Raw genomic sequence first — 20,140 nt, 5'->3', positions numbered from 1 at the left:
AACTGATGGGACATGGGTCAAACTCTAAAATGAAGTACATGTCAAATAAATGTTTCTCAAACAGGTTCCTGTCATTATGTTTCATTCGTAACACGTTGATTTATCTCCTCATATATATTTTTCCCAGTAAGTTAAGTCTTACTTTGTTATTTGATGCTATAAAAAGGGCGATAACTCTAAGATTGACAGCTCTGTTGACCAATGAGGTTTCTGCAGCACTGTGCTTATTTATCAGAGTAGAGGAGGAACGGTGAGAGGAAGCGTTTATTAAGACGTGACAGATGAAGTGGACCGTCTTTAACTTTCAAGTCTTGCAGATCTGGTCAGAATCTAATGGGAATCTTTATTTTGAGCCGGTATCATGATTTTCACTAGTCCCCTCATACTTCTTATCACTATCTGCCTGACTTATTCAACACACTTACACAAATAGGAACATCCTTTTTATGACAGGAAGATGTTTGATCAAAAACAGAGAACAGCACTCTCCACCACCATCAACTCCCAACTGCTCATACACCTTTACAAGTTTCATTTTTCATCCTCTTAAAGGTGACATATCACGCTTTTTTCATCAATATATATTGGTCTAAGAGGTCCCCAAAACATGTCTTTAAAGTTTATGCTCAAAAAAACACTTTGAAATCAGATTTTGACATGCCTGAAAAACCCTCTTCTTCAGCCCTCCTCAGAACAGTCTGTTTTCTCTCTGACCACGCCCCCTCAGGAAGTGGATGTGGCCTCTGCTCTCCAGCACGTTGATCTAATGTTTACATGTTGGCTGAATATCCACGGCTGCTCACAGATTGCGTTACTTCAACCCTCTGAATCTGATCCAGAATCTGATCCTGACAGAGAGGCACCTGCAGCAGGACCTTTCTGAACCATTGGTCACAGATTTAGTGTTTCTTGTTGTTTTATTTATCAGTATGTAGACGTGTCTTGGTATACAGCTACAGCTACAGCTACAGCTACGACATGTAGCTATGTGGCTATGCCAATTAGCGCTAGCACTTATCCATGATAAATAAAAATCATCCACTAGATCTTCAAATCTGCAGACGTGGGGAGTAAAACCGACCTTTGTGTTTATTAAGACAGCCTACAACTAGCATGCCTCCCTCCTAAGCTCCTTGTTAGCACACATGTGTGCAGTGAATGAAAAACAGAGGAGGGGTTGAGTTGTATTTTATACAGTCTATGGGCTGAACAAGCTCTGAGCTCTGACTCCGTGACAGACCGGATATTGTTGTTACGTAACAAAAACACTGAAGTCTGAAACGGCTGGTTTCACACACATTTACAGAAAGGTGGAGAAATCAGAACAGGGGCAGAATGGATTCTTTTCGATCTTCCTGTGATTTCTGTCAAAACGTGTGTGCTTTGCATTAGCTCTCTAGAAGAATGTAGAATATATCAACGTTTACCTTTTTGAATACAATTTTGAAAAACAAACATTTTCAAAATATTTCAATTCATTGAGCTGCACCTGTAAACTCTGGTATTGTGAAACGCAGGAGGAACATTTAATGCATTAAAAGGTTTTTCAGATTTTTTGAGGTGGGGTTGTTAGAGGTGCTTCTCCATTGTCTGTGTTTTATTACCTGCAGCAGACTGTGGTCTGCACGCTCCCACATTAGAGAAAAAGGTGTGAACCCCTGGCAAGAAACTGAGAAATGTGGATACAGGGACAGCAGAAAAACATACATCACCAACTTTTCAAAAGCTTGGGCAGAAATAACAGTCTGTTTGTGCTTTATGTTTTACACAAATGTATTCTGCTGTCAGACAGCCCATTCATCACCTGCCAGAGCAAGGTCTGTTCTCCAGAGCACAATCTGCTGCAGGTTACACACAAAATGGATAAGTACCTTAAACAACCCTGAGTTTCATAATCTGAGTGATCCCTCTAAAGCTGATTTTGAAAATCTGTGTAAAACAACATTGTACAGCTACTGTATTTCTGATAAAGATTGAGTGACATTTTAAATAATGATTAAAGTAATAATAAAAATGTATTACTGTTATTATTATTATTATTATTATTATTATTATTATTATTATTATTATTATTATAGTTATAATAACATAATGCATATTATTATCACAATTTGTATAATTAAATAATAATAATAATTAAATAATAATAATAATAATAATAATAATAATACTCAACTCAACTTTATTTATAAAGCACCTTTCATACATACAAACATGCAGCCCAAAGTGCTTCACAGAATAACAGAGACAGAAAACAACAGCAATGGTAAAATTATAAAAGGCATGATTATAAATAAAATACTTCAAAATAAAATAAAATCAATACAGTAAAATTAATAAAATAAGTAATTGTGGAAAGAAAAGTTAAAAATATCAGATGAATACAATAAATAAATAGATAAATAATCAAATACAATAAATAAATGTTAAAACAATGATGAAAATAATAATAAAAATAATAAAAATAATAATAGTCCAGGCTAAAAATTACTCCAAATGAAATGCCAGATTAAAAAGTTAAGTCTTAAATTTACTTTTAAAAACACTCAGAGATATAATATTGCTGATTTATCGAGCTACTTTGCGATGTTGCTTTAGCTTAGCGTGCTTCCCACCATTCCCAGTGTAGTGAAGCTTAATTTAATTAAAAGTAACTTGGAGTTTATATGATACAACCATAAGATAAGATAAGATAAGATAGTCCTTTACTCGTCCCACAACGGGGAAATTCAAGTGTCACAGTAGCAAAGTAGACAGTGCAAATACATGTGTACAAAAAGCAAACAAGAGCCTATAAAGAACAATTATTAAAAAGTTATTAGCATATATATAAAGAGGTAGAATGCATATCTTACAACATATACATATATATATACAGTGGGGCAAAAAAGTATTTAGTCAGCCACTGATTTTGCAAGTTCTCCCACTTAGAAAGATGAGAGAGGTCTGTAGTTTTCATCAGAGGTACAATTTAACTATGAGAGACAACATGAGATTAAAAAAAAAACAAGCAAGATTTCTGGCTCTCGCAGACCTGTTACTTCTTTCACAGACCTGTTACTTCTTTAAGAATCTCTTCTGTCCTCCACTCGTTACCTGTATTATATATATATATATATATATATATATATATATATATATATATATGGTTATATTATTGGTTGTGTTGTATAAATAGACTGTATAGACTGTATAAATAAGGGAATATCACTCAGAGAAAAACAGTTTTCTGTTTTTTTTGTCCTCCTGTCCAGTAGGGGGAGGTATTGCACTCACAGGTTAGTAAGTCACTTGCCATTGAGAACGCGAGGAAGACAAAAATTCCGACGAAGAAGAAGTAGGCGGAGGAATCAGGAAGAAGTGACACTTCCAGTTCAACAGTAATCCAAGTAAAGGTTTTCAGGGCTGATAGACTGGTGAGAAACATCTGTATATAGAGAGGACTCGAAAGAATCCTCCTGCCCAGACAACATGACGACTACCATCAGCACTCAGCGGGGACAGGTAGGCTGAGGCTCCAGCTCCACTCATGAGAATCACAGACAGCTGGACGGAACTAGCTAAACTTAACTTCATCAACATCTATGACAGCTCACCCGCTTTCTTTCACCAGCAACATATTAAACACACAGTGACACCAACGATGTAAAAACGGTACCAGTCTCAGTTTAGTTGTCCTTATATAACGGGTAAGCCTCTTGGATTAACGAACCGTTATTGCATCAAAGCTGTAAACACCAGCGTCTGATGTGGGCTGCGGTGTTTCGGAGAAAGGAGTGACCCAGCTCACTGGCGACTTCCAGCCAAATGCGTATGTGACTGTGTCGTCGTTTCAATAACAGATGAACAGGGTTGAAAGGGGACAGCTGTCCTCACAGAAACCACTATGGTTAGGGCTTTACTCAGGTGTTCAAAGATACTTTTCAGACCTGTCTTTGAAGTCTTGTTTGTAAAAACGTGTCCTCTTTTCTTTTCGAAAAGCTGATGTCACTACGACAAGGCGCGTTTGGCTGAAGACGCCAGTTAAACAATAACACCGGTTTTAAATAACTGCGTCCTGTTATTAGAGTGAAAGAATAACCAGACATAGACTTCTGTCATCAGTTCATATAATCAACAACACTGTGTGTGTGTGTGTGTGTGTGTGTGTGTGTGTGTGTGTGTGTGTGTGTGTGTGTGTGCGCTGTGGAGGTAATGTGTTACTCTGTACTGTTAAATACATGTTTATTCAGGTATAAGCCAATTTAGTAAACGGAGAAGTTAGAATAAATGAATATTTGATCAGAGAAGTGTTAAGTAAAATATGCTGATCATTGAGTAATAGAGCAAATACTGCCATAGAACAATGTGTGTGTGCAACTATCAAGAAACTTAATAAAGGTCTTTACTCGGATTGCTTCATTGGCTTTTGAGGTGAAAACCAAAACCTCATGACAAAGAACAAGACTGCAGTTCACAGAAAGGACCAAACACAACAGAATACTTAAACAAGTACTGAAACATTTCACAAATCAATATAACATTTCATAACAGTTCTGTCCAAACCAAAACTAAGCACATACGTGCAGATCAAGCATAATTTCATCCCTAAATTATATGTAAAGTCTTGTTTATCCTGAAGCCAAAGATCTTTGGTTGCACAGTTAAGATCTGGTGTTCTTCCTCTGGCCGTTGAAGATGGTTGATTCAAAAATATCCCAGAAGAAAACAGACTCTGTGAGTTGTGTGATTTGAAAGAAGTGGAAACAGAATTTTATTTCCTTTTGCACTGTATAAATTATGAAGACCTCAGCAAGTTATTGTTTCAAGAAATTGTCTGTAAAAAGCCTGAAATATTGGGGTGGACTAGAATAGTTGTTTAATTCTTACATGTTTCAACTCGCTTATTTAGTCTCTAAAGCCTTGGAAAGAAGACAAGACAGTATTTTTAAGTAGTGTTCATTTTTATTTTATTCTGTTATAATTTTCTTCCTCAGTTTCTTTACAATGAATGATCGTGCTGTGCGCTCTGACTCTTGACTGTGTGAATTCATGGTGTCTTGTAAGCCCATGCGGGCTGGGCATATGATTATATGCATGACACAATAATACAATAAAAACTTCAAACTATAAAACTCCACAAACAAGAAGACAATGCATCAAACACAACCTCAACTCTCTGTACTAACATAATGACATTTCAACATTGCAGTATCTCATAAAACACTCGTGATGCACTATTACCACTACTATTACTATCACAAACCTGCGCTGGCACAACCGCACCCAATACTACTGTATGGTGGGATGTTAGCCCCTCATCAAAGGGAGCAGCCTGCATGCTAGGCACTGGAAATTTGTCAGGGGTTAAAATATAGGTCCTTTAGCACAAGCAATTTGATATCTTAAGAATCAACATAATGCAGATTTTGCAGAAAACATCAAAGTAGTGAGCTAGTAGAAGCTCCTGATGTCCAGTCATTGTCAGTTCTACACAATGTGAGATTTCGTCATTTTCTCAGTGTACTCCGTGTAAGATTCCCGGCTCGCATCGCAACTCACAAACCATATTAACAAAGCTGCATGACTCAGCAAAAAAGTCCATCCAAAGCCACTTTCATTGTCACCTGTAGACCGTATAATCTTGGATGGAGCCTCAGGGACATCACTCAGTGGTTTCTGAAGCCTATTGTTGGTGGACTCCATGTTGGAAATACTCTGACTCAACCTAACTATTGGTTGACATGACTACAGGCAAAGAGATGGAATTGAGGCAGGCTTTTAGCCTCCTCACTAACAGCGACAGTGTGGTCCCCTGTCAGTCAAGTCAGACATTCTCTTGATTATGTAGAACTTGTGGCCTTAATATCTTCAGAACCAATGAGCTATAGAAAATCCATCCCCCCCTTCCAAAGTGTGTGTCAACCAAGCGGCAACCTCCAGTCTCAAAACATGAAGCCCATGCTGAAGTGTTATAAACTGCAATTCATCGAGAATCCACTAGAGGCTGGCTGCAGAAACACAGGAAACCACATACACACCCATTCAAAGAGACGATCTTTACAGCAGAAAGAAGTCTGGTTCAAAAAACAGCTTGGCCCTACGTGGCTAGTTTATCTATCAGCACACATTCAAGGGGGGTTGAATTTATTTATAACGCGACGGTTCAGAAGATATTAAGATTACAAGTTTTTGCCCAAATAAGGACATGACTGACTTGACTCCCGAACAGGAACACATAGCTGTTGGCTAGGAGGCTCAAACTCCACCCCTTTACGTCACACTATGCCTGGTTGAGTTCAGCATTTCCAATATGGCTGCCGCCGTCGATTGGCTTCAAAACAGCGCTCAGGAACAGATGGGTGACATCACGGATACTACGTCTATTATTTAAACAGTCTATGATGTCAGATAAAGGAACTATTCAAACTGAAACTTTCTCGTACCAGACTGTAAACATGTTTATTTCTGCTGTAAAGCTTTTGGGTTTTTTTTAATGGGTGCTCCTAGAGCCAGCCTCTAGTGGACACTTGAGGAACTGCAGTTTTTAAGCACTCCTGCACCAGCTTCATGTCTCAAGGTTGCTGCTTGGTTTGGCCTATCACTTCAGCCCCCAAACGTCACTGAGGTGCCTCCCATTATCACGCGGGAGTATGGAAGGTGAAAGGCTGTAAAGCGTACTATTTAGTGATGAACACAGAAACAGATTCACAGCTGTAATGCAGACAACGTGTTGTTTCAAGCAAGTAATGGTGCATCCTTTCAAAACACTACTTTGTATTTCCCATCGGTTTCAGGTGTGTTCAGTCGTTAAGTTTTCAGTCTTTACCTCTGAATGTGTGTTTGTGTGTTTAGGTGTATATTGGTGAGCTTCCCCAGGACTTCCTGCGAATCACTCCAACCCAGCAACAGCAACAGGTCCAGATCGATGCCCAGGCAGCCAGGCAGTTGCAGTATGGAGGCTCAATGGGCACCGTAGGGCGTCTCAGCATCACTGTGGTCCAGGTAACCCCCCCCCCCCTTTGCTTTACTGCAAGAATAACAACTGTCTTATTTAATTCTGTGCACCAATACTCTCTTCCATGTTTATTATTCTGCCCTTTCAGTCCAAGGTGAAAACTCAAAACAATTGAACATGCTGATTTGATATCATAGAAACAAGAAGTTGTTGTGACTCGGCGCAGTCCCCAGTCTACCTGAATGTTTACTAAAGGGTAGTTCAGACTTGATATCATTGTGCTTTTTTTTTTCCCAATATGCATCTTCAGAAACTACTTGTGTCTATCCAGAACTGACATTTTATAGAATAAGGAAGTAATTGATTGCACTCCTCTTTGCTTATACTTGCACACACAGGCCAGCAAACAGTACACACATATCACCTGTGTGAAGCCAACTTCTTGTGTATTCTGAACAGGCCAAGCTGGCTAAAAACTATGGTATGACCCGGATGGATCCATACTGCAGGCTCCGACTGGGCTACGCAGTCTATGAAACACCAACTGCTCACAATGGAGCAAAGAACCCACGCTGGAACAAGGTGATCCAGTGCACTGTGCCTCCAGGAGTGGATTCCTTCTACCTGGAGATCTTTGATGAGGTGAGGAGGTTGCACTGATGTGATTCACTTGAACTGCTTTTTATCCCATTCTGTTGTAGCACCCTAGATACACCTGCCTGTGAGCTGTACTAAAGTGAAGCATTTAAATCAACAGACTAAGCAGTCTTTAAAAACAGCACTGCATAAAGGGTTGCACCACATTAACTCCAGTGACATACCATGTCTGTAAAGTTGCATCTATGCATCGTACAGCCGTGTTTAAATCTGCGTCTTATTCCCTCCCACCAGAAATGAATGGAGAGACACGAGGAAACAAAGGGAGAGAGAAACAGAATAAGATTATATGCTTTAAGAGACATGATGCATCCTTTCTACTGAGGCGTCACGTTTGTGATGACGGGGTCAGCTGATCACCGTTCGACAAAATTGTCACAAAAGCAACTGGCTCTTAAGAAACCAAATTACCTTTGTGATGTCTTTCATCGCCAAAGTGGTTGCTCCTCATAATTTTTCATTTCATTATTTTTCAGTTGTTTGATAAAAACCTTTTCCAATTAGTACTGTTCATTAGTTATTATCAGTGTAACAGTTAATAATAGGGATGTAAGGATATATCACAAGACAGTAAAAAATGATACAAGTAAGGGTGGATTAAAATCCATTCAACAACATTTGTATCTGGATATTATTTTTAAACAGTAGAGGGCGCTATCTGCATTATACTCGGCTTGTTCAACATCATGAAGTCTCTTGCTGTTCTCTCGTCACTCTCTGAGTGGAGGTGTTTTAACTTTAAAGCATGTTTCAGAATCAGCTGACTGAAGGTGTTGCTCACAGAGGAGACGCTCAGCTGGGGGCTGCAGCTGAGTGACAGGTCTCCATGAGAGCTTTTTATCTCCACTGCGGGACTGATTCTGACCCGGTTGCGCTCCCGGCTGACACCTGACCACGTTCAAATGTTTATTTTTCTCAATAAGAAGGAGAAAACTAGACACTGAGTCCAAAATCTGATCCTGTCCAGTTGTCCTGTTGCAGTAAATCCACATGCTGTAGTCTGAGTCTTCACTCTATGACCATGAGTCCACAGAGATTATTTATAAGCTGCTCCTCATGTTGATATTCAGCGTGTTAACATTTTGAACACCTCAATATGATCGTAGCTGTTTAATACCGTCAGTAATATACACTGTGTCAGGAAGGAACATTTGATTTAGGGGAAAAAACATATTTGTCATTATTTTTGACATGGAAAACATTCAGGTTTTTTTAATGATTAAACGATAATTGATCGTTAACTTTTCCAAAGATCGAACATGGAAAATACTTGAAATTTACATCCCTAATTTAAAGAGATTGACCTTATTTGTTTTAATACTTTGGGGGTGGCTGTAGCTCAGTCCATAGGGACTTGGCTTGGGAACCGAAGGGTCACCGGTTCGAGTCCCAGTATGGACGAAGCTTGGCAAGTGGACTGGTGGCTGGAGAGGTGCTGGTTCACTTGCCTGGGCACTGACGAGTTGCCCTCGAGCAAGGCACCGAACTCCCAACTGCTCTGGGTGCGCTGGTTGACGGCAGTGTCCTCACTCTGACATCACTCCCTAAGCATGTTCACTGCATGTGTGTGCATTGTATGTATATACCAAAAAAACTGTATGTGTAGCATGTCCAAAAAATAGCATGAGTGGAAAAATTGAATTCCCCCCTGGGGATCAATAAAATCCCTTTCTTCTTTCTTTCTATATTTAATATTTCATTTGGGAATTTTTCACTTTCCATTACTCTATTATTGTTCTGAAATATTCCAACAAGGTATTTTTGTACGGGGATTTTAAGGTGCTGAAAAAAGTGTGCAGTGGTTTAATTTGAGTTACAACCATAGACTGTATAAAATATGGACGTAGTATCCGTGACGTCACACATCTGTTTCTGAAGAGCTGTTTTGAGGCCAATCATCGGTGGCAGCCATATTGCTGCTGTCGAGCCAGTGTGACGTAAAGAGGCGGAGTTTGAGCCTCCTAGACAACAGCTGCAGTGTTCCCACAGTCAGCTGTGCCTCTCATTGGAAGACTCATAATCTCAATATCTTCGAAATTGCCGCATTAGAAAAAAATTACCCCCCCCTCACAGTGAGAGGACATCGAGAAATGAGCTATCCAGACTACACTCATCTTTTGTACCAGGCTGTAAACATGTTTATTAATGCTGTAAAGATCGCCTTTTTCCCATTCATGTGTATGTGACTTCCGGTACTTCAGGAGCCAGCCTCAAGTGGATCCTCCATGAACTGCAGCTTTTAACACTTCCGCATTGACTCATATTTTTAGACTGGAGGTTGGCGCTTGCTTACAACACACCTTTAAAATGAAAAAGGATGACTTTGTTTACAAAGAAATATAAGAGAACAAATATATATCCCAACTGTCCATATCTGAGAATTGAAGTAAAATAACAGTTATTTAAATTTTTAGTTCAATCCAGTTTCTTGAAAATCGTTAGAGAATCGTGAGTGAATCGTATTGTAAACCAAAAATCGGGATTCGAATCAAATCGTGGGCTGAGTGTATCCTTACATCCCTAGATAATAACTGACACCCTATCTTAGACTGGTAGATGTCAAACAATGGCTGCATTAAACATCTCTATCTGTTTTTATGTGTTTCTGCTGTCTTGTCAATCAGAGAGCGTTCTCCATGGACGACAGGATAGCATGGACTCACGTCACTATCCCTGAGGGCCTGAGAGACGGCAGCGTCGTAGACGAGTGGTTCAGCCTGAGCGGCAGACAGGGAGACGACAAGGAGGGCATGATCAACCTGGTGATGTCTTTTGCTGTGAGTGAATTTAGGAACACATTGGAAGTAGATTCTTCATGCAGACAATGTGAGATACCTCACTCTTACTCTTAAAGAAAACATTTGATTAACAGCAAATACCTCAGCTGGATAAGTGGAAGTGAAATGGACATACTTTATCAAAATAGAGAGTCTTTGGACCTTATTTGGTCTCCCTGTTTTTTTATTTGTTGGATTTTTGGTTTAATCTTTTACATCCATGTACATTTGCTGACTAAACATATACTGAAATAACCAAATGTCAGAGTTTATGTCCAGATTAGTTCAGACATTCAAGTGACATTAGAAACTAATATGCCTCATCATTTTCTAAGTTTCATCAAATTGGTTGCATAATCTTTCTCATGTTTTTCAAGGCTTATATTTTAAAGGTGACATATCATGCAAAATTGACTTTTTAATGGTTCTTTACCTGAAATATGTTTCCCTGGCATGTCTACAAACCCCCCGAGAATGAAAAAAATCCCTTCTGCCCCTGTTTTGATTTCTCCACCTTTCTGTAAATGTGTGTGAAACGAGCCGTTTCAGACTTCAGTGTTTTTGTTACGTAACAACAATATCCGGTCTGTCACGGAGACAGAGCTCGGAGCTTGTTCAGCCCATAGACTGTATAAAATAATACTGAATCCCTCCCTCCGTTTTTCATTACCTGCACAAATGTGTGCTAACAAGGAGCTTAGGAGGGAGGCATGCTAGTTGTAGGCTGTCTTAATAAACACAAAGGTCGGTTTTACTCCCCACGTCTGCAGATTTGAAGATCTAGTGGATGATTTTTATTTATCATGGATAAGTGCTAGCGCTAATTAGCATAGCCACATAGCTACATGTTCATAGCTGTAGCTGTAGCTGTAGCTGTAGCTGTAGCTGTGTACCAAGACACACGTCGACATACTGACAAATAAAACAACAAGAAACACTAAATCTGTGACCAATCCTTCATAAAAGGTCCTGCTGCCTTTCTGGCAGAGGTCGGTTTTACTCCCCACATCTGCAGATTTGAAGATCTAGTGGATGATTTTTATTTATCATGGATAAGTGCTAGAGCTAATTAGCATAGCCACATAGCTACATGTTCGTAGCTGTGTACCAAGACACACGTCTACATACTGATAAATAAAACAACAAGAAACACTAAATCTATGACCAATCGTTCAGAAAGGTCCTGCTACAGGCGCCTCTCTGTCAGGATCAGATTCAGAGGGTTGAAGTAACGTGATCTCTGAGCAGCCGTGTATATTCAGCCAACATGTAAACATTAGATCAATGTGCTGGAGAGCTGAGGCACATCCACTTCCGGAGGGGGTGTGGTCAGAGGGAAAACAGAGTGTTCTGAGGAGGACTGAAGAAAAGGACTTTTCAGGCATGCCAAAATCTGATTTCAAAGTGTTTTTTTGAGCATAAACTTTAAAGACATGTTTTGGGGACCTCTTAGACCAATATATATTGATGAAAAAAGCGTGATATGTCACCTTTAAGTGTTAGTAGTTTTGATTCTCATTTCAGCCACAAGAGGGCTGAAGTGCACCAATATCCCCCATTCTAAAACAGGAAGGGCAACCATGACTAAGAGGGGCCGCATCAGTTATACCCTCACAGCCTTCTCCACACCATCTCTCCCAGTTTCCTACTCTGTTAATTGTCCTCTCCTCTCCAAACAAAGGTATAGCTTAAGGGGAAAAAAAGTATCCTCACTGCCAGTGTCAGCCAATTCTTATAATTTATAGTTAAATACAACGGTCATTAGAGAAGGTGCTAAAATTCTGCCGTTTCAAGATGGGATATGTACTCTTCTGAGGCGTAAAGGTGGGGCAAAGTTGTTCCACCTCTGATCCTCTCCTCAGACGTAGTAACAGAGGTCAAAGCAGCAGAGGCGTAACACACAGGGAGATACATTCTCTCGGTCTGAGTGTGTCTGAAGTGAGATCTCTGGAGCTGCTGGTCTCATACTGAGGGCAGCTCAATGGAAAAAAGGAGATCTATCCTTTGAAACATGTTATTGAGCCACTTTACTTGAAATATGAGATGTACAAATGTTTCTTTCACACTCTCAGTTGTGATTTGGAGCAGCCCAGAAAACAGTCCATCCTAAGTCTCTTAAATTTCATACATTTCTTCCTAACTTTTCAGCTTCTCCCAGCAGTGTATGTTTTCAAGTGATGCAGGAGGAGTATCACGGTACCACATGAGGAGACAGGGAATATGGAAATTTGCTAATTTCTGATGACTAGCTTTAAGAACGATCAAGCTCTTAATCTTGTCTCTGTGCCTTTTGTGTCAGTCCTTACCAGCAGGAATGATGACTCAGCCTGTGGTCCTGATGCCGTCTGTGTACCAGCAAGGAGTGGGATATGTGCCCATAGCAGGTTAGGCACACGCACACACACACACGCACACACATGCACACACACACACACACACACACACACACACACACACACACACACACACACACACACACACACACACACACACACACACTAGATCACTCTCATCACACGCAGTAGTAGACTCAGGGATGGGATTAGAAATTTAAAGGGGGCTAACTGAGCTGTTAATGGAAACTGGAGGAATGCCAGGAGAGGCTGAAATAACTGATGATACCTTTCATTTTCACATATCTGTGTTAATGATCATGTTAAGATTGGACTCTACCTGTTGTCAATCGACAGCTGTTGATGTTTATTTGCAGGCTATGCATGTAATTAAAGAATGATACGCCTCAGCTGATGTTTAAGTGTGATCTGGTTTAGATTGGTGCTTTGTTTCCATGTTTCGTTATCATGAAGGCTATAACACACTTTGACGTCACTGGTAGTTGTATCTAAACTTTTTACCATGCACATTCTCTCTCTCTCTCTCTCTCTCTCTCTCTCTCTCTCTCTCTCTCTCTCTCTCTCTCTCTCTCTCTCTCTCTCTCTCTCTCTCTCTCTCTCAAATGCAGGTAGGTGCAAATTATTAACCATTGTTAGCATCCATCGTGCTGCCTAGCAGTATGCTGCGCCTCTGTAGAAAAGGTACCAACTTCTAAAAGAAGGGAGTGAAACCAAAAAGAAGAAGAAAGTCAGTCTTATTGTCAACATTTACTGTCCTGCATTGGAAGATAACTCAACTCAACTTCATTTATTAGGGGTGCAACGATACACAAAATTCACGGTTCGGTTCTGTTCGATACGTTTTCAATACAGAAAAAGAGAAATGTCCACGCCTTTTTTTTACTTGTAGTTTATTGAAATTACCAACAACTATTTCAGCTCAAAAGGACAGTTTTTAAATTAAATTAAATGTATCAGGGGCAGCTACCTGTCACCTGACGTGTGTGTGTGTGTGTGTGTGTGTGTGTGTGTGTGTGTGTGCGTGTGCGTGTGCGTGTGCGTGTGTGAGAGTGTGTGTGTGTGTGAGTGTGTGTGAGTGTGTGTGTGTGCGCGCGCGCGTGCGTGCGTGCGTGCGTGCGAGCGTATGTGTGTGTGTCTGTCTGCGTGCACATCTGCCGTGCGCGACCATGTAGAGAAAGAAATGACATCCCATCATATAAATAAGATAAATAACATCAGGATATTTAGTCTGTTAAATAAAAGAACAAGGTATAGACCTGATCTATGTGAGAGGGAACCTTAAATCACTTCTGCTTTGACTTCCAGGGGGTGCCCCCAATATATCGGCAGGGAAAACACTGTCAGGCTGAGGTCTTACACAGCATGCAGTATAAGACCACAAGTAATGCATATACACACTTTAAAAACACATCAACCAGTCTAGCATCACTACAGGACCACGGAACAACTCTGCTCTGCAACCAAAGAGGACACTCGTGCTTCCATCTAGTGCAGGCGCGCTCACACACACATACGTGAACATATGAACCCAGCAGACCGTCGTATGGTGAAATATATATTTCCATATGAAGCACAGTTAAAACAAACGTGACCAGCTTGGACTGAATAAATGTTGTAGGAGCGCGCAGCCCTGAGGAGTCGAGCACAGATCCTCTGAACTTTCAGCACAGAGCGCCTCGTCAGAAGTTGATCAAATAAATATAACATTGTGTATTGTTGGGTTCATAGGGCGTACCGAACCGTGACCACTGTATCGAACGGTTCCATACAGATACACGTATTGTTGCACCCCTAGTATTTATAAAGCACCTTTCATACATAAAAACATGCAGCCCTAAGTGCTACACATAATAACAGAGAGACAGAAAACAACAGCAATGATAAAATTAAAAAAATATAAATAAAATACTTAAAGATAAAATTAAATAAAATCAATTCATTAAAATTGATAAAATAAGTAAGAGTGGAAAGAAAAGTTAAAAAATGATTAGCGTTGGCAAGATGAGATGAATACAGGGGATAGATAGATAGATAGATAGATAGATAGATAGATAGATAGATAGATAGATAGATAGATAGATAGATAGATAGATATGATAGATAGATGGATAGATAGATAGATAGATAGATAGATAGATATAGATAGATAGATAGATAGATGATGGATGGATAAGTAGTAGATAGATAAGATAGATAGATAGATAGATAATAAGATAAATAAATGTTAAAGTGATAATTCAAATAATAGCCAATGACTTTGGTGGAAATATGAAGAAGATAGTAAAGCTTTTAATTCATGATGCAATGATTACACCCAAACTGCTCTATATCTGAAGACAGCTTCCTCTATGCTAAAATGGATCTAGCACAAAGCACATCACTGATAACATATGATAAGGTAAACACGGAATAGCATACACAGTTGGGCAAAAAAGTATTTAGTCAGCCACTGATTTTACAAGTTCTCCCACTTAGAAAGATGAGAGAGGTCTGTCATTTTCATCAGAGGTACACTTCAACTATGAGAGACAAAATGAGAAAAAAAATCCAGGAAATCACATTGTAGGATTTTTAAAGAATTTATTTGTAAATGATGGTGGAAAATAAGTATTTGGTCAATAACAAAAGTTCAACTCAATACTTTGTAACATAACCTTTGTTGGCAATGACAGAGGTCAAACGTTTCCTGTAAGTCTGCACCAGGTTTGAACACACTGTAGCTGGTATTTTGGTCCATTCCTCCCACTGTCCACACAAAGGGCTTTTGCACTACGTGTCACCATCGCCTCAGCACACTCAAATTACACTGATGACACAGGCTGCCAATCTGCTCATCAGTACTAAACATCTCATCATTCACACATTCACACACACCAGCTTCTGGTGAAGATTCAAAGTCTTGCCGAAGTACAGTTTGGTGTGGAGACTGCCAGAGCCAGGGATCAAACCGCAATCAGAGACAACTGGCTCTTCCACGGCACTCATGAAATGGATCACTGAATGACTCTAAAGGATGTCTTCCGATGTGGATTAATTCTCAGCAGTGATACTGACACACAAAGTGATCTGTTGTTTGTCTAAAGTGGAAAGAAGGAGGTTGTATGTGTCTGCATGTCTGGGTGTGCTTGTGGGTCTTTGTGTCATGATAGGCTTGTGCATCCTACTGTAACATTGTCCTAGAGCTGTGGAGACTAAGTCCTGGGCTGGATGCTGTAAGCATGCTACATATAACACAGAATTCAACCCTAGTGCATGAGAGGAGTCTAAAGAGGATTATTTGAAAACGTAACAGACTGGTGTTACCCTGCCTGCCTCATGTACATTAGTGTCATCCTGTTGAGGCTGGTTAAACAAGTAAAATGAGTTAAAGCCTGTATTAGAATACCATGATACTGATGTGTAGTTACACTTTTTTTGTAACCCTGTAGCTGCTAACAGAAGGTGTCACCTCTGTGTTCCCAGGAGTGCCTGCAGTCTACAACCAGGGTATGGTTCCTATGGGAATGCCAGCAGCCATGCCAGCTGTCCAGGGGCCAGTGTGCAGTGAGGAAGACCTAAAGGCCCTGCAGGATATGTTTCCAAACCTGGATAAGGAGGTGGTCCAGACAGTGCTGGATGCACAGCAGGGCAACAAGGATGCTGCCATCAACTCCCTACTGCAGATGGCAGAAGAGCTCTAGATGCAGAACACAAGCTCATAGCAGACATGCCAACACACCTACTGACTCGCACACACACGTATGGAGTGTGGTTGTCTCAGCCAACATTCCGCTGGTTCCCACAAATGACCCTGGACCCTGAAAGCATCATGACAAGAGGCCTCTCTCCAAGGCCCTCTCCACACCTGGCATCAACATGCATCATGTCAGCCCAGTCTAGTCTAGTCTAGTCTACTTAGTACAGCAGCCTACTATACTTGTCATTAGAATCAGTCTCCACCTGTGAATATAAATCATCATTTTCATTATTAAATACATCAATTCTTTGAAAGAAGAGGTGATGCAGACAGAGTGAATACGGGATTACATTTGACATGTGTAACACAGAGTGATGGGTCTGTATTACACTATGAAATGTCTGTATCCTCACTGCTCTGCTGTATGTAATCCTGTCATGGGTAAAATCCTAAGTTTCACAGAGCACATTTTGTGTTATTTAAAAGTAACATCTGGTAATGCATAAACAATGTGATGCTTGGAACAACATGAGCAACATTATTAGTTTAACGGCGGGTTCTGACCCAAAGCAACGCCAAATTTACGCATGACATACAATTAGATATCTCAGAATGATGCATCCTTCAAAAGTTTATTTTGGACTCAGTCTTGAAGTCCTTTGAAAGTTATAAGTTGGGATTTTTCCCTTTATTCAAGGCGCTGAAAATGGTCAAACCAGACTCCAATCTAAAAGAAAACAACACAGCCCTTAAAAAACATGGACATCTACTCTTTACAGGACTGTAGTTATTTCCCCATTCTGATGTCCTTTGTCATTTAATCAGGGTAAAACTGTTCATTTGGGTTCATAGCACTGCAGTGAGCCAGATTTCAGCCATTGTGACTCCCTAAAAACAGTGAAACTGCTAAACAGCAGGCACACTGCCCAAACAGAGCACTAGTAGTGTGTGTCCATCAGATAAATCCATGTACTGATCTTAGATATGAGGTCATCACAGTTCATGGAGAAGGCGAGGGAATTAATCGAGTCGTTGGCAAATCAGTCTGCAAATAAATATCAATGATCCCAAATTTGCTTTGCTTTTGGTCTCAACCAGCCAGATACAGCTAGAAGAGTATAACCAGGAATAATGTTGTTATTCAGTGACAGTGAATCACAGTCATGTAGGTTCATGTACACATGCCACATTCTTTTAGTCTTATCAGCCTAAGTGTGTCCATTAGTGCTCCATCTCAGAACTGTACCCTTGTGATCAGGTGTAAACAGAGCCTGAGCTGATGTTGTTAGAAGGTATATTCTGAATATTTTTTATGTTTGGACAGAATCATTAATATCCTGTCAATCTTACCAGAGCAAATCATCTGTTTCTGTATTCTCTGTATCCATAGCACCACAGTTACTCTCCCCCCACATGAAACCAGGGTTTGATTGTTTGAGTCATGATCAACTCATGTTCTATTTATTTTGATATAGTTTTTAATAGTATGTGGAGTTTGTCTATATTAATCTGCACTTAGCTGCCAGCTAGCTACAACATGTTCTGTTGTCTTAAATCTGTCAAAATGTAAAGAATGCACTGAATTATTTGGAACTTGTAGGATGAGAAGAAAACTTAAAATGAGCATCACTTGAGGGATTGAAGTTTTGGAAGAAGTACCCCAACACAAAACCACAGGATTCACCCTTCACAATGATAATAAAATGTCTTTGCAAAGTTTGACTGTAAACAATTTTTAATGATGTGTTTGGTGATGAAGTGATGTAATGTTTGTGGAGTCAACGCCTTCAGAAAGGCCCAGGTAACATGGTAACATGAACACTCTTTTATAAACAATGTCTTCACTCTACAAAGACTACAGGGACCTCTTTCACAAGATGTGCTTCAGATATTCATGGTCAGAATATTTCAAGCACATCTGAAGCACCAAAACAAAAAAAAGATTTAGGGAGCTCACTCATCGGTCATGGTTCTTTTAGCACTTGAGGACACTGTCTCACTGTCCACCCTCCAAGAACGCAAACAGCCCTTGGAGCAAAACTGAGAGCCTCCTACTCGGTCTGTGTGGTGCCATGATGGCGCCCAAGCCACACGGACTCTGAATTTGCTTTAAACCATCAACATGGCTTCTGTACTTAAAAAAATAGATCCTGCAACTTAGACTGGATGCTCAGGCATGCACAGTGGACCATGCACAGAAATGCAAGCAGAGCTTTAACATGCTAAGCTATTGCATTTATAGTGCCTGAAGTCTTGCATTGATATTTGTGATTGAAGAGTTATTTTGCTGTAAATCTTCTGTTAGTGAATGGTGTCATCTTTGGGATGCTCTCTGTAAGTTGTAACATTAACTTCATAACTATCCTTGTTTGAATTCATCCAGGTAATTTCAGTATTTCTCATGTGAATCTCAAACTATAAGACTGCATGTCCAAGTTTGTGTGATTTTCTGCTTTAAACTTAATCTATAACAATAACAGGGAAAGCAGGTGTGTAGTCGTTTACTTGACAGGCTCAGAGTCTTCAGGGGATGTATTATGAAGCAAGTTCAACATCCTCAAGTTTCCTGTGCATAACCTGGCTTGATGGAGCCTGAAGCTGGAGTTAGAGATATCGGGTATGGTGAAGGTAGTTATGAACCTTGTCTGATTACCGAGGTTTTCAGGCTCTGGGCATGCTCACAGAAAACAAAGCATTTATCACAACCCACTACGCCTCTGCAAAAAAAAAGAAGAATGTCTGCTTGTGTCATCCTTGACGGTGAGAAGCTTGGGTAAATACGTAAAAGCTATTGCAGTATAAACCACACAGCTTCTGCAAGAGAGGGATGCTACAGAAAACTACTGTTGATTTATACTTTGAAAAAACTAGAATATTTAGGTAAATAAAAGTCATGTTGATTTATTAATTTGATTTTCATCTCATGAATATAGGCTAACAAAAATGATCTCTAGTGTTGTTGGTGCAATGCAACCAGCTATGATATTTTGAGCCACTGTAGACGTCCTCCTGCTGTGGACGTTCCAGACTCCAGCTGATACGGACGTGCTGGACTCCAGCGGCAACAGCTACTACTACTCATCTCATCACTATCACTGCTCCCTCTCTCTTATTCTCCTCTATCCCTCTTTCCAGACCCAACTCGGTTGAGGCAGATGGCTGTCTAACATGAGTCTGGTCCTGCTGGAGGTTTCTGCCTGTTAAAGGAAGTTTTTCCTCTCCGCTGTAACTAGCTAAATACTGTGAGGTGCAATGCTCATGGTGGATTAAGATGAGATAAGTCTTATCCTGTCTTGGTTTTGGGTCTTTGTTAATAATTTGACATAGAGTGGTCTAGACCTGCTCTGTTTGTAAAAGTGTCTTGAGATTACTTTAGTTATGATTTGGCACTATACATATAAAGATTGATTGATTTAGATCAAGCATAAAGATGTAGTCCAGTGCTGGCAGATGTTAGTTATCACTTTCCAAATGTTATGCATACAGTATGTGTTACTGTAATTGCACAGCTTTATTTTGTTGATTTATTAGTGAGAGTTACAGTATAAACATTTCCGTGTATAGATTAAGCTGCATAATCAGAGGTTATGAGTTTTGCCAAGTTATTATCTAGCCCGGTTAGAGAGCCAGCTTCCTGCCACTGAAATGACTAGCTTACCCCTTTGGTCAGGATTGGGGTTATATGATTTGCATACAGTGTTTATTGTTCCCAGGCAATCATTAAGAATGTCCCCACAGG

General features: G+C 40.0%; 1 protein-coding gene across 1 annotated transcript; it reads left to right on the top strand.

Annotated features, from left to right (window-relative positions):
- The first annotated feature begins 3,304 nt into the window (after positions 1-3,304).
- tollip (toll interacting protein) lies at positions 3,305-18,123 on the top strand. The gene is made up of 6 exons (XM_034680124.1): positions 3,305-3,504; positions 6,835-6,984; positions 7,397-7,579; positions 10,219-10,371; positions 12,671-12,755; positions 16,188-18,123. Exons 1-6 carry the CDS (start codon positions 3,472-3,474, stop codon positions 16,403-16,405), a joined length of 822 nt encoding a protein of 273 aa, XP_034536015.1. The 5' UTR covers positions 3,305-3,471; the 3' UTR covers positions 16,406-18,123.
- Positions 18,124-20,140: the final 2,017 nt, after the last annotated feature.

This window comes from Notolabrus celidotus, chromosome 3 (genome assembly GCF_009762535.1).
Source record: "Notolabrus celidotus isolate fNotCel1 chromosome 3, fNotCel1.pri, whole genome shotgun sequence".
Taxonomy (NCBI): Eukaryota; Metazoa; Chordata; class Actinopteri; order Labriformes; family Labridae; genus Notolabrus; species Notolabrus celidotus.
This window is presented reverse-complemented; position numbering and strand designations above follow the sequence as displayed.

Bases quoted from the DNA above. Each gene is read 5' to 3' on its own strand.
- tollip (XM_034680124.1), top strand. From the start codon at position 3,472: ATGACGACTACCATCAGCACTCAGCGGGGACAG. The intron at 10,372-12,670 runs GTGAGTGAATTT...CTTTTGTGTCAG, and splicing joins ACCTGGTGATGTCTTTTGCT to TCCTTACCAGCAGGAATGAT. The intron at 12,756-16,187 runs GTTAGGCACACG...CTGTGTTCCCAG, and splicing joins GGGATATGTGCCCATAGCAG to GAGTGCCTGCAGTCTACAAC.